The sequence below is a fragment of the Henckelia pumila genome, chromosome 1 (genome assembly GCF_033568475.1).
Source record: "Henckelia pumila isolate YLH828 chromosome 1, ASM3356847v2, whole genome shotgun sequence".
NCBI lineage: Eukaryota > Viridiplantae > Streptophyta > Magnoliopsida > Lamiales > Gesneriaceae > Henckelia > Henckelia pumila.
Window position 1 is genome coordinate 6,508,542 of NC_133120.1, and position 14,575 is coordinate 6,523,116.

Below are 14,575 nucleotides of genomic sequence, written 5' to 3' on the forward strand. Positions count from 1 at the left end.
CAGTATTCACCCTGGAGGCCGTAAGATGTATAACTATCTGAAAAATCAGTTTTGGTGGAAGAGAATGAAGAGCGATGTTGCAAGGTTTGTATCTCGATGTTTGAACTGTCAGCAAGTGAAAGAATAAAGGAAGCGACCGGGTGGTCTGTTGCACAGTCTATCTGTTCATGAATGGAAATGGGATCACATTTCTATGGATTTCATAACAAAACTACCGCGATCTGTTCGAGGATGCGATGCTATTTGGGTAGTGATCGACCGATTGACGAAGTCTGTTTTTTTATTCCGTAGAGGACGACGTATCGTCACGATCAGATGGCTGAGCTGTATGTTAGCACTGTTGTGAGATTGCATGGTGTGCCAAAGTCGATCATTTCAGACAGAGACCCTAGATTCACTTCGCACTTTTGGCACAGTCTGCAGGAGGCACTTGGTACTCGATTGCATCTGAGTATAGCTTATCATACTCAGACCGATGGACAATCAGAGCGGACTATCCAGACGTTATAGGATATGCTTCGAGCAGTAGTGCTAGACTTTGGCACTAGTTGGCAGGATTCTTTGCCTCTTGTCGAGTTTTCTTACAACAACAGCTTCCAAGCGAATATCGGTATGGCGCCTTTTGAGGCTTTGTACGGTAAAAAGTGCCGATCTCCTTTGTTTTGGGATGAATTGTCCGAGTCACCAAATTTGGGACCGGATATGCTTCGAGATATGGCAGAGTAAGTTAAGATCTTTCAGACCAGAATGAAGTCAGCTCAGGATAGACAGGCGAAGTATGCGAATGTCAGACGTAGACCTCTGAGTTTTGAGCAGGGAGACCGCGTTTTCCTTAAGATTTTATAGGTACTGTCAGATTTGGTAAGAGAGGAAAGTTATCTTCGAGATTCATTGGGTCGTACGAGATTCTCGAGAATATGGGCGATCTTGCCTACAGACTTGCACTTCCTCCGTCTTTATCTGGTATTCACGACATTTTTCACGTCTCTATGCTGCGAAAGTATCATCCAGATCCTTCTCATATCCTTCAGCCTGAAGAAGCCGAGCTAGATGAGACTCTGAGCTACTTTGAGCGACATATCCAGAATCCTTGATCGAAAAGAGAAGCAACTTAGAACCAAGTTGATTCCGTTGGTAAAGGTGCAGTGGAGCCATCACGGGGTTGAGGAAGCTACTTGGGAGACAGAATCTGACATGAGACAGCGATTTCCGGAGTTGTTCAGATGACATGAGTTCTTCTAACTGTCTTTAGTTCTTTATTCTATCTTATGAGTTGTATTTCTTATTGATTTCGAAGACGAAATCTCTTCTTAGAGGGGGAGAATTGTAACACCCCGATTTTATCTTAATTGAGATTATTTGAGATAATCAGAGTTTTCAGAAGTAGAGGGCCGTTTTGATATTTATCAGGGTCTCTTTTGCAAATTTTGGAAATTTTAGGGACTAAAATGCAAATATTGGATTATATATATTATCTACACATGGAAATGATTGAATTAGTCAATTCTTCACCCTCTTCATCCCTTCGAACCGTGTTCCACCATTAGAGGCGCCCCAAAGCCTTTTTCAAGCTTTCAAATTCAGTCCGAGCTCGATCCGTCCGTTGGAATTTATTTTTGAAGGCAGATTAGCGATCACTACAGCGAGAGCTTTGTTCTATCGTAAGTTTTTCTCCGATCAGATACATTCTATTTTTCGGATGTTGTTAGATTCGATTGAGTTTCGAGTATGTTGTTCTTGACAGAGTTCTGATCGTTTATTATCTGTCGATTTTGAAATAGAGCGTTGTTCGGATTTGTTATGATTTTTGGAAGTTTATTCGAAAATTTGGAGTTTGAGATTTGATGGGTTTGCATTGTTGTTGTAGTCTTGGTGTTGAATTGAGTTGATATCGGTATTGTAATATTGTATGCGTTTCCGATTTGTTCAGTTTATAGCCGTTATGCCGCCGGTTTGAGTTTTTGAGGTTTTGAACCGTGTGAATCGTAGAACTTTGGCTTGTGAGTTTTATCGTTGTTGTTGATCATCTATTGTCTCCGTAGAGATTGTTTGGAGTTTGTCAAGCTCGGTGTTAGCATCATTCGTTCGTAGAAGATTTGGACGAAGAACGGTAAAGAGATTACCTTGAGCCGTTGTTGTCGTTAGGTTTTATAGTTTCTGATATAACCTTTTTGTTGTAGCGTATCCAGAGTTGGAGCTATTGCTTTGAAAGGTAAAAGCAGTCATCGTTAGCGGGATAGCATACTCGGGACAGTTGGTTCACGAGTTTTCCTTCAAATCACATACTTTCATCAATACTTGTTCTAGCATGTGGAACTTGTATTTTGTTGTTGATTGAGTTTTGTTATATGGCTTAATGCTTTATGTTTTCTTATGCATTCATATTGAGTCAAACCTTGTTTCAGCCAGCAGAACGGCCCTTTTTAATTAGATGTTTTGGGGATTATGTTGTGAGTGTCCTGGGTTGTAGAAGTTCACCTAGTGTCAGCATACTCCTCATAGTCTCACCAAAGTCTAGAGGAATGAGATACGTGGCACCACCTCGATCGGGAGAGTCGGTGAGTTGTTACGTGATCTCATCCTCGGGATCCCAAAAGCATCGCAACAACCCCTTGTTTATTAGAATTGATATCCCGATTTTAAAGACATGCATATCATTCTCTTTGTTTGATTATGTTGTCTTGAAAGCATGATGTTCAAATATTACATGTATTACTTGTTATGTTGTTTTTACTGGGAATATCTTTATCACCGGAGTTATTCGGCTATTGCTTTGTTTTGTATTTGTACTTGGCAACAGGAGGGGCAGGATCAAGTCAGAGAAGACCCGATTAGCATCAAGAGGGAGAGCTAGTAGTGGGACTTGGTTTAGAAGTCGAATTAGCATGTCAATCTAGTTTACTTTTGGAACATGTTTAGAATTCAAAATTCATCGTTATGTTGTATCGTCTATGCGAGTTTCATGGTTGAATGTCGTCGTTGCATGTCCGAATAGTCTTGTTATGCACCTTGATGTTTTGGACTTGAGCTTTAGCATGTTTTGATATTGCGTCTATTCTCTACACCGTTTTGTGTATGTTTGGAATGCATGTTAGTAAGCAAGCGCGGGAATGATTTGGTTAGCCTGAGCATTTTCTACCCAGGTCTTCCGCGCGCGAGCGAGGTGTTACCTCGCGTCCGCGCGAGGTAATTCAGGGGCTCGGGTTTTTTAGCCCGCGCGCGCGCGAGAGGTGTATCTCGCGTGGGCGCGAGCCTTCAGCAGGGGCTCTGGATGTGCTGCATGCGCGCGCGCTAGATGTTTTCTTGCGCGAGCGCGAGGCGTCCTCTTTAAAAAAAAAATTAAATCGCTTTTATTGATAGATATCTTTTATGTTTAATTATTTTTTAGAACCGAGGAACGGAATTAAACATATATTCCGTTATCTACGAGGAACAACAGGTTTGAGACTTTTGTACTCAAAAGACACCAATCAAAGTATCATTGGTATGCTGATACTGGATATTTATCTGATCCACATAAGGCACGTTCCCAAACTGGATATGTATTTACTCGTGGAGGCACCGCAATTTCTTGGCGTTCACAGAAACAAACACTCGTAACAACTTCATCAAATCACGCCGAGATTATTGCATTACATGAAGCAAGTTGTGAATGTGTATGGTTAAAGTCAATGACCAAACATATTCAAATATCGTGTGGATTGACAGTAGACAAGAAGCCTGTGACACTATATGAAGATAATGCTGCATGTATTGCTCAAATGAAAGAAGGATACATCAAAAGTGACAGAACCAAATATATCCCCCCAAAATTCTTTGCCTACACTCAAGAGCTTGAGAAAAATAAATATATTGATATGTGTTACATTCAATCAAGTGAGAACTCATCAGATCTCTTCACAAAGGCACTTCTCACGACGATATTCAGAAAGCATATATACAACATTGGGATGCGCAATCTACGGAATATGTGAAGAATCACTCATGTTAACATGAGGGGGAGTTTACGTGGCTGCACTCTTTTTTTCTTACTATGTTTTTATCCCACTGGGTTTTTTCTAGTAAGGTTTTTAACGAGGCAGTATAAAACACGTAATGAAGACAGTCATCATATCACGATCATCATCACAAGGGGGAGTGTGGAAAAAATATATTATTATTATTATGTTGAATATTGAATATTGAATGTTGAATGTTGAATATTGAGTTGTACAATGTGGAAAATTAGTGCGTGATGATGTAGATGATGATGTTTTAATTTTTGGACTAATCTCAAATGTGGATCTATAAATAGGTCTTCATTTGTGATGAAAAATACAATTGAGTTGAGAGAAAAATATTATAAAGTGTAGAGTTTGATATATTTTGAATTTTGGAGTATTTATTTTTTACCATAAATTTTTACTTTTTCACAACACTTATATCTTTTTTCTCATTATTTTATTTTTCATTGGTCTCATTTGTCTTTTTTTGAATTGAAAGTCAGAAAGTAGTGCGACTCCCAAATATGCCTCCAAAAGAGGAAAATCGCTTCATCAATGGTCCATGTGTTCACCTCACCAATCCCATTTGTGCGAATATACTTAAACAATTCCCACTTGTCAAAATATCTAACATATCTGAACAAAAGGCAGTGCAAGAATGTTTATTATACACAATAATAATTCACCTTTAGACACTTGTCCCTGTTAGCATCATTCATGGTCCACAAATATTTAGGGGGGAAAAAAACAAAGTAGATCCTCTAACGTTTCTCTTTTTTTTTTTTTAACACACAAGATCATGTAATATTAATGCTAATAAATTTAGCAAACATTAATTTAAAAATTAACTATATGTACACAAACATAGAATATAATATTATTTCATTTTTTTGTAATAATAATATACATACTTCCAATTTATTTTTATACTCCATTATATAGAAAAAATCAAAATTTTCAGAATTCTCAATTTTTTTTGTATTTAATAATGTTCCTACAGAATAATTATATTTTTAAATTTCAAAACCAAAAAATGTATGAAAAAAAATAACACTTAACTTGTCATCTATAGTGGAATATATATATATATATATATATATATATATGTTGCAGTAGTATAATTAACCATATAAATTTAAACCATTCATTAAATTTTTATTTTTATTTAGAAACCAATAGCTAAAACTTTTAAAGTATTAAGTACATTTATTATAATTTTTATATATTTCTTGTTGGAAAACATATAATAAAATATTAAGTAAATTTATTTGGGTAATGCTACGTGTACACAGAGTCTTACTCGTTGGATTACACATGATACTTAAAATTACATGATTATCCTTGCACTTTATTTGAAAAAAATCTTTCAAAAATGCATGTAGGATAATAATGTAATTTTAAGTATCATGTGTAACTCAACGTGTAAGACTCTGTGTACACGTAGCATTACCCCATATTTTATTTTTTGTCGGATCCGTGACAAATGATGTATTGCCAGTGCATCCATTGTAGCACGGTGCCGCGTGTCTACTATTAGCTGGCAATAAATGGTGTCATAATTATTGCAGAATATAACATTGGAGATTAATTAAATATTATTATTATTATTATTATTGCATGCTTTTACCTCGATGCTTTTCAGGCAACAATAACAAAATTTTGACACTTTTCTTGGCAACATTACCCAAAAGAAGAAATACCTACTTAAGAAATTACAAAGAATAATCAAATATGAAAAAATCAAAATTTTCTATTAATTTCTGCTTAATCAAATGGCATGCAACATTTTACACTATTATAGTGCAATCCATATTTTATGTGGAGCAGTTTTCACCAAATCTCTATACAAAAGAATATTTCATAATATTCTTCATTTTTACATATATTTTATAATTTATTTTTTTTATATAAATTAATGTGGTAAATTTAATTAAAAATTATATGAATTCGTATGTTAATTTTTAAGTTGAGTGAAATTAATAGCAACAAATTATATTAATAATATTTTAATTATCCTATGTTAATTTTTTTCATCATGTATCTCACGAATTATTTTATAAATAATATGTAAAATATTATTAATGTTATTGAAAAACAAATAATTTAAAGATTTTAAAAAATGCAAAAAAAAAAAACAAAAATAATTATAATATCAACATATAAACCTTAAAATAACAAAGTTGCACTGTTCACAACTCCAAAATAACGTCAGTTTCGCGTTGGTTGTTGGAGGAATCCTTTGCACTAATTTTCTTTTAGTGTGCTGCTGGAGATGGTCTTATACATGTTAGAAAATTATACTCAATTCATCTCAATATAATTTTTTTTTTCATTTTTCGTTTGTCCAAAATATATTTTACGTACAGTTTTTACCATTTCCTCCGATATGTTCTTGTCTATTACTAATTATATTTTATTAAACTAAGTTTTTAAAAAAATTATATTGTGTTCATGGAAAATCCACGTGCATTTTATGAGTATTGACGATCAAAATCCAGAAGTACATGGACGGAAAAATATATTATAATTTCAATATTTAAATATAAAGATTGTAAAAAAAATTAAAAATTAATAAACTTTCCATCAATTCATAGTATTAAATATCTGTCTTAAATAAGTATAAATAATTCAGCACCCCAATTGTATTTAAATATTTTCTCCACGATCTTCACCTACTGTTAATTGTTCTATACATACTTAATTCTACATTCGATTTTCTTGAATTATTTTCTTCGGCTAAAACCCTATACATCAAAGATCGAAAAAGTTATCATGAACTACTCAAGAGATTCCATAAAGGAGGAGTATGTTGGATCAAGTTCATTACAAGATCCTCAGCCGCCGTTTCTCGGAAAAACCTATGATTTGGTCGACGATCCGAATACAGATGAAATCGTTTCGTGGAGTCGAGGAAACAATAGTTTCATTGTTTGGGATCCTCAGAAATTTGCCAACAATCTTCTTCCAAGCCGCTTCAAGCACAATAATTTCTCAAGTTTTGTGAGGCAGCTTAATACCTATGTGAGTTTTATTCATTCTTATGCTTTTTCACTTCCTCGAAAAATTTCTATACTGCTTTTTTGTTTTTTTAATGAAAATCTTAGCTCGTCTCATTTCGCATACATTCGATCCAGTGTATGTGACATCAAAGTATTCCCAAAAATATATATATATATATATATATATATATAATTTAAATCAGGGAGAAGTACAAAAAATTTTAGGTATGTTATTTGTGTGTGTATGTGTGTTTTTTTTTTTTTTTTTTTCAAATTTGTGTTCTTGTTAAAAATGGGTATGCATTTTTGTCCCATGAGTACTTATATTTCTTTTCATCTTTTGGCCTTATTACGGTGAATTTTTAATTTTAGTAATGTAAAATTGTACGATATTTTCATTTTTTTTATCTTTTTAATCGGAATTTATGTTGTTTTTGGTAATAGAAGGGCAGAAAATGAAATACAATGTACAGGACTACTTATGAAAATCTATCGTAACATGAACACAAATTAATAATAAAAAAATCCAAGTTACAAAACTAAAATTACATATTATAACAAGACCAAAAATAAGTACTTCTACCTTTAAATTCAGATCCTTTATATTTGCTCATTGTTATTATAGTACGTTATTAGCAATTAGATCGATCTTCTCTGATTCAAGCTCTTGTCAGTTTCTAATTAGCCGCAACAAACATAGAAAAATTTAATCTCTTCCAATTTACTTTGTATTAAGGAATTAATTCATATATAGGGTAGAGCTTCTTAACTGAATTGTGTTGAATGAATTCAAAATCAGAAAATGTTTCATAAAATCCTACTAACCAATTGTTTTTGCAATATTTTACATGCTAATTTCTATTCAATGTATTCATTCTATGAATGTAATATTCCAGGGCTTTAGGAAGGTTGATCCAGACAAGTGGGAGTTTGCAAATGAAGGGTTTTTAAGGGGACAAAGGCATCTTCTAATGAACTTTGTAAGAAGAAAGACACAATATTCGATCACTTCTCAAACGTCGATTGATCAAGAGATTGATCGTTTGTGGCGCGACAAGAAAGTTCTAACGACTGAATTAATGACACTTACGCAACAACAGCAAGCCACTATGTCAAGTTTTGATACAATGGAACAAAGGCTTAAAGGGACAGAAATGAAGCAAAAACAAACTATGAGTTTCTTGGTAAATGCTATACAAAACCCCTCTTTCTTGCAACAAATATTGCAGCAAAAGGACAAGAAAAAAGATCTTCATGATCAAGAAGTGATAATAAGCGACAAAAGGCGGAGAAGATCAATATCAGACCATATTTTTTCAAGCAATGTGATCGGCCGGGTTGAAGAATTAGTATTCCAGGAAGGGGAAAATACTACGTTTCGAGAATCAGGATTGGGAAGTGAAGTGAACACATACAAAAGCGATGTCGCATTACAAGAAAATCGCGAATTTGTTACCGAGTTAGAGGATGGTGAAATTCCAAGATTTATTGATGATATGATGGAGGGAAAATCTTTGGAAAAAGGGGAATATTGTAAGCCAATTGATGAAGGGTTTTGGGAAGGATTGGCAAATGAGGGGATTGAAGAAATTGGGACACTTGGTATTGAGGGTGGGGATGATTGGGTTCAAACCAAATAGAGAAAAATGATTTCTTTGGCTGATAACCTATTTGGTAATATGCATAGTGCATTTATTTTCCATTATGGGGTTTTAGGAGTATTGTATTGGGGCTTTTCTAATGTATATGTAAATACAATCTCACATGTCCAAATAATTTTGGGCCTTTGGTTTCGAGGTACTCGACATGATTTGGTACGGTATTTTTATTTATTTATTTTTTTAAAAAACATCTTTTATATGTCGGGTGGGTTATCGAGTAGGAAAATTCATATTGACTATCGATTCATACCGAATTCATCAACCCGCAAGTAGCAGCTAGCCTTTCTTAAATCAGCCAAGTGGCACAACTTTGACAAAATCTAAACAACTAAATGATCAAAATTTTGGTTCTCTGCTTTTGGTTATATTTTCTCAAAATGCTGATTTGACAATAAAAAATAGTTACGTGTCTGAAATCATGTAACTTGGACGACAATAACAGGAAAATAAAAGTTTTATGAACCAAAGAAATGAATTTTCTTCATCTAGGATCTTCATTCCTAAGAGTCTTACTAGCTGATCACTCTCATCTCAGGTTCTAAGACTGCAATTGACTATTACTTGAACCACGTCGTCACCCAGGGACAATGAGACATCGGCCTTCCAACGAATTAGTCTGAATATAAAGCCTTCGGGGAATAAATGATAATTTTACTAACTAATCCAAAAAGTATCCCAGAGGATCGGAGGCATTCGATCGAATAGCTGAACTTAAGGTAGGAAATAAGGAGTTGATAGATTAAATTCGAAATAAGAAAAATTAGCATACCAAAATTTACATTTTCTACTGGTAAAAAGATTTTTTTCTCTATAAATCTAGAAATAAAAATTTTTAATTTAATTAATTTACTCACAAGATTGTATTTTTTTTTAAAATTTTTAATTTAATTTCTTTACTCGCAGGATCTTATTTGTTTGTTTGTTTTTTTTTTTTTTTTGTAACGTGGAACCCGCAACCGTTATCTTTCGGTACGCTCTGAGTAAACCCCCGGAATAACGCAATAGCCTGCAAACTACGCTAGTCAAGTAAATCACACTGGGCAAACCCTGTGTGACAGGCTAGTCCAAGAAAGTGTTGGCAGGGGGAATCAAATTCCTAACCTCTGGCCAAGAGTTCACCTATTCCACCAACTTGGACACCCCCTTGAGGGCATGATCGTATTTGTTTTTTTTGTTTTTTTTTTTTTGTAACGTTGGAACCTGCAGCCGCTACCTTTCGGTGGGCTCTGGGTAAATCCCGCACTAACGCAATAGCCTGCAAACTACGCTAGTCAGGTAAATCACACTGGGCAAACTCTGTGTGACAGACTAGTCCAAAAAAATTTTAACAGGAGGAATCGAACTCTTGACCTCTGGTCAAAAATTTACCTATACCATCAACTTGAACACAAGAGTCAGGATTGTATTTGTTTGCTAGAATAAATAATGGGTTGTGAGAAAAAAAAAATAAAAATAAACCGTACACCATTAATCTATCCGCCAGATTTGCGATTGTAGTTGGGCCACGTACCTTCTTTTTTAAAAGCCCACATTTGTCGTATAAACAATTACTTTTGCCATGCTTTTTGTGTCATTTTTTCCTCTTTTATTTTATTTACAATTTAAAACGTGTATCATTATCATAGACCCCAAAACAAATGTTTATTTTTTTCGAAAGAATTAAGATTCTCTCTGTAGTTTCCTCTTCAAATGGAGTGGATTGTACCCTCTTTCGTCTTGTCACATTTTCAAATTCAAACTTTATATATAGGTTGATATTTAATATATCCTAGCTATTGTATTATGTTAAGGTATCGTTTTAATTTAAATATATGATAATAATGTAAAGATAAATAATCCAATATAATAAAAATAATTAAAAATAATTGTTAATATAGCATTTGGTTTGATTGATAAATAATAGTTTGTTTGATTTGATTGATTAAATTTGAAACAAAATGATGAATTATCATTTTATCTTTTTAACAATTGATAAAATATGAATAATATTATATATTATGATTAATATTATAATTTAAATTCAATTACTTAACTGATGTAAGATAAATAATTATTAGATGAATAAATAATATAACCAAATAAACATAAGATTGTACAAGATAAATTATCATTAATAATATGCAGCTTGAAACGGTACCTAATTGTATACCGTGGATATATTTATTATGATCTTTTGCAGATATTTGTACATAATATTGTAGTTTCTGATCTTTGTATTTTACGTTTTGTTAGCATGACCAAACCAAATCATTCCGTATTCTTTTAACTTTTATAATACTAAAAGAATATTTAGATATTGACTTAATGTTCTTATGATTTTAATATCTTTGGTGGATACTACTTCTTACTTTCCCCTCTAAATATTTAGATTTTCTGTGCTGCCGTTGTAGGATATTTCAGTCATGTGCGTTTTTTGCATCCGATGGTTATACGATCAAATTTAATGCCTATTGATTAATGATACTCTTGTTGGTATAGAGGAGAAAATATATAATATTCCTAGGTAAATTTTGAGCTTTGTTAAGCTTGATAGAATATTTGGTTAATTACCTTCTATATATATATATATATATATATAGGGGCGGACCCATAAAATTTGGTCAGGGGGGGCAAATTTACGGACGGAGCTATGTGTTGTTTCGTCCGGGTGGTCGGTTGGGCGACCTAATTTTTTTTTTTCTATTTTTTATACATTAAATTTAGTTAACTTTGTCAATATCCAGTGAACAATTTTAAAAATAAAAATATAAAAGATCAACACATAAAAAAAAAAAGAGAGCTTAGAAATTTTAGTTTGGATAGAGATAAAAATCTAGCTCCGTTATTGGATACAATTTATAAAACAATCATGAATATGCATTTTATATCAACTAAAAGACGGCAAAAAAGTTAAAACTTTATAATCAATTCATAATAATTCATTATACAATTATTTGATGAGTTATTAAACATAATTTCTTTGAAATATAATACATCAATATTATTTAAAATTAACATGTACCATATTTTATTTTATTAAAAAAATATATAAGTATAAACTAATACTTTTTTTAAAAATTTGAGGGCCCCACCCCCGGGCCCCGACCATACATGGGTCCGCCCCTGTATATATATTTGTTGTAAAAAATAGTTGAACTGTTGGAGGTTGGCCGTCTATCTGAAAAAAAAGGAGGCAAAAATTAAGTTGTGAAATGTGTCCAAGCATTTCTAAAGAAATACGAGATATGTCTAAAGAGTTTTATTTTAATGCAGTTGGGAGTTTGATATAAGCAATGGTTTCTACTTGTCTCTGATGTGGGCAATAAATCGTCTACCTGAATCAGCGGGATTAGGTACATGATCCATCAAATCAAGAGATCTAAACTCCAATAGTCTCCTACTCCAACGGTTCACTTGACGAAGTTGAAATCTAATGTTTGATCTTCTTTGGGCTGTCACCTGCTTCACGGATAAACGTTAAAGACGTCGGGTGGTCACCAGATGAAAACCCGCCGACGCTCAAGTCAGCGATCACCTCCTTCGAGTAGCATAAAAGTAGAGAGCTTTTGAAAATTTAAAAATCACTTACCGATAATGAGAAATGTTTTTGGTATTTATAGAAAAAGTGATGTAGGTCTAAACTGCAAACAAACTCTTCTAGGGTTTAGAAATTAGCAACTGACCCTCTCCAAGTGGCAAGTTTTACAACTTGAGCTACTTAATTTATTTATATTGTTACTTTTAGATTACGCTTTAAAATTACTAAAATAAGCTTATACTCATCATAGACTTTTATACTCATCATAGACTTCCTACGTACTCTCGAGTAAGTGTAATTTTATTGAAAATGATCGAGAGTACCATACTCAATTACGCAAGAATTATATATTTTTATTAATATATATCATTCGTACTATTTATTTTTAGTTTTGATGGGTTGAAAATTTGGTAACTTACTGGACAAGATCTTACCATTAGGGTTTTATTACTATAAATAGGTCTCTTTAGTCATTTTTTCTTGCGTAGGCTCCCCTAATAACAGCACAAGACCCAAGGAATGGCAGGTATAGTTGTCCCATTCCTCTTTCTTTCTTTATCGCCTTTTGTTTTATGCGGGACTTTTCTCTTGTTTCTCTACTCTTCTTCTGCGCCTTTTTTGTTTAATATTCTAACAAGTTAAACCATTACCTTACCACCGGAAAAAAATTGCACACATTTCCCTCGCTGCTCCGGTGGTGGCTCAGCGCTGGGCGTCGTAGCAGTGACGAGGAATACCAAAGTAGGCTGATGACAAGTTCCAAAGATTCTGGAGGGGAAAATCATGATGGTCGAGATGGTGTTGGGCTGGGGAGGTGATGTCAAGGATTGTAGCTCGGGTGGTGCTCTGTCTATTCCTTTTCTTCTGTGGCGGTTTCGGTTGGAGATGGTGAGGGTTCCGATGGTGGATTATGCGGGCAGGCTGCCATGGTTGGGCTCACGGCGGAGCTGGCCTGGCGCTACGATGGGGGTATATTTCGTGTAGGTGGTTTGCTGTTTGGATGGTGCGGGGTGAATCGATCGGAAGTGCTTGGAGGCGGGATGACATGGTGAGCCTACGACGCCCAAGCCCAAGTCGGGGCTGGCCTTTCATGGCTGGGCGGCGATGAGTGAGGCATAGAGCGGGCGACGCTCGTGGTGTTGTAGGAGAGAGGTGATGGGCTTGCGAAGGTTGATCCGATGGTGGGCGGAACGCTGCTGGCGGAGATGAGTGGGGTAGGGCGCTGCTGGCGAAGATGAGTGGGCAACGTCCTGCTGGTGATGGGTGGTGGTGTAGTACCTAAAATCCAATCTACTAAATCGCATGCATTAAATTTAATAAATATTAGGATTATTATTTTTAAGTTTAATTGATTAAATTATTTATGTGAAGTATGTGTTAATAAAATATTTTTATTATTTATTCAAATAATTTTTATTGTACTAACTATTTAATTAATATTTTTAATTATTTAAGTTTATTTGTCAAAATGATTTTTATTGTGCAACTTAATTGTTTAATATTTTAAATTGGGTTTAAGCTTGCATATTTAAATGATTTTAATTGTTTAGTTTATTCTTTTAAATGATTTAAACTGTTTAGCTTATTTGTTTAAATATTTTCGAGTGTCCAATTTATTTATTCTAAATAACCTAAGTTAGCGGGTAGTTATTTTAAATTATTTTAAATGTCTAGCTTATTTATTTAAATCATTTTTAATTGTCCAAATCATTTTAAAAGTTTTTAGTTCCGCTTGTGTGTTTATTTAAATTACTTTAAAAAGTTATTTTAGTTTGTTTAAATTATTTTAATCGCTCTGCTTGTTAATTAAATATTTTACTGCCGTGACATCAGAATATTTAAAGTGTTTAATTCTTGGATTTTTTTCAACTTGAGTATTTGCGAAAATTTGGGACGGACACTTTTACTCGCACCATATAAATAATGCATATTATATAATATTTACCTACACACTTAAAAATATGTGTTGCTCGGCCCATTTTAGGAGTTCCCACAGCCCAATCTCGGCCCATTTGTATCCCCCCCTTCTCCAAGCATCAGACGAGGCCCTATCATTTTTCTTCTCCATTTCCTCTCGCGATTTGCACTCTCATCCTTCTTCTTCTTCCTTCGGCCGCCGCAGCAGCTTCTTTTTCCGGCATGGTCTTCTCCTGAGCTTGCTATTCGAGTTAATTTCAGCGCTTCTTAGTCTCGACCACCGCTCAGCTGAGTTTCCCCCATTTCTGGTTTTTCTCAGTTTAAGGCAAGAAAATGAGTTTTTTTGGCCTCCAAGTAGATTATTACGTCATGCGTTGTATTTCTTGCTTGCATTTCGATTTTTGTCGGATTTATAGAGCCTGCTCGATTTCTGGTGTTCTGTTCTACGTGAATATCTAGCTCATCGAGAGTTTCAGATTTATTTTGGTGTATTGTTCA

At 34.1% G+C, this 14,575-nt stretch overlaps 1 protein-coding gene across 1 annotated transcript; it reads left to right on the forward strand.

Moving 5' to 3' along the window:
- The first annotated feature begins 6,714 nt into the window (after nt 1–6,714).
- On the forward strand, nt 6,715–8,698 carry LOC140876072 (heat stress transcription factor A-7a-like). The gene is made up of 2 exons (XM_073279924.1): nt 6,715–7,004; nt 7,879–8,698. Exons 1-2 carry the CDS (start codon nt 6,756–6,758, stop codon nt 8,620–8,622), a joined length of 993 nt encoding a protein of 330 aa, XP_073136025.1. The 5' UTR covers nt 6,715–6,755; the 3' UTR covers nt 8,623–8,698.
- The last annotated feature ends 5,877 nt before the right edge of the window (nt 8,699–14,575 follow it).

Coding starts and splice junctions, on each gene's coding strand:
- LOC140876072 (XM_073279924.1), top strand. CDS start 6,756: ATGAACTACTCAAGAGATTCCATAAAGGAGGAGTATGTTGGATCAAGT. Junction 7,005..7,878: donor TGAGGCAGCTTAATACCTAT/GTGAGTTTTATT, acceptor GTAATATTCCAG/GGCTTTAGGAAGGTTGATCC.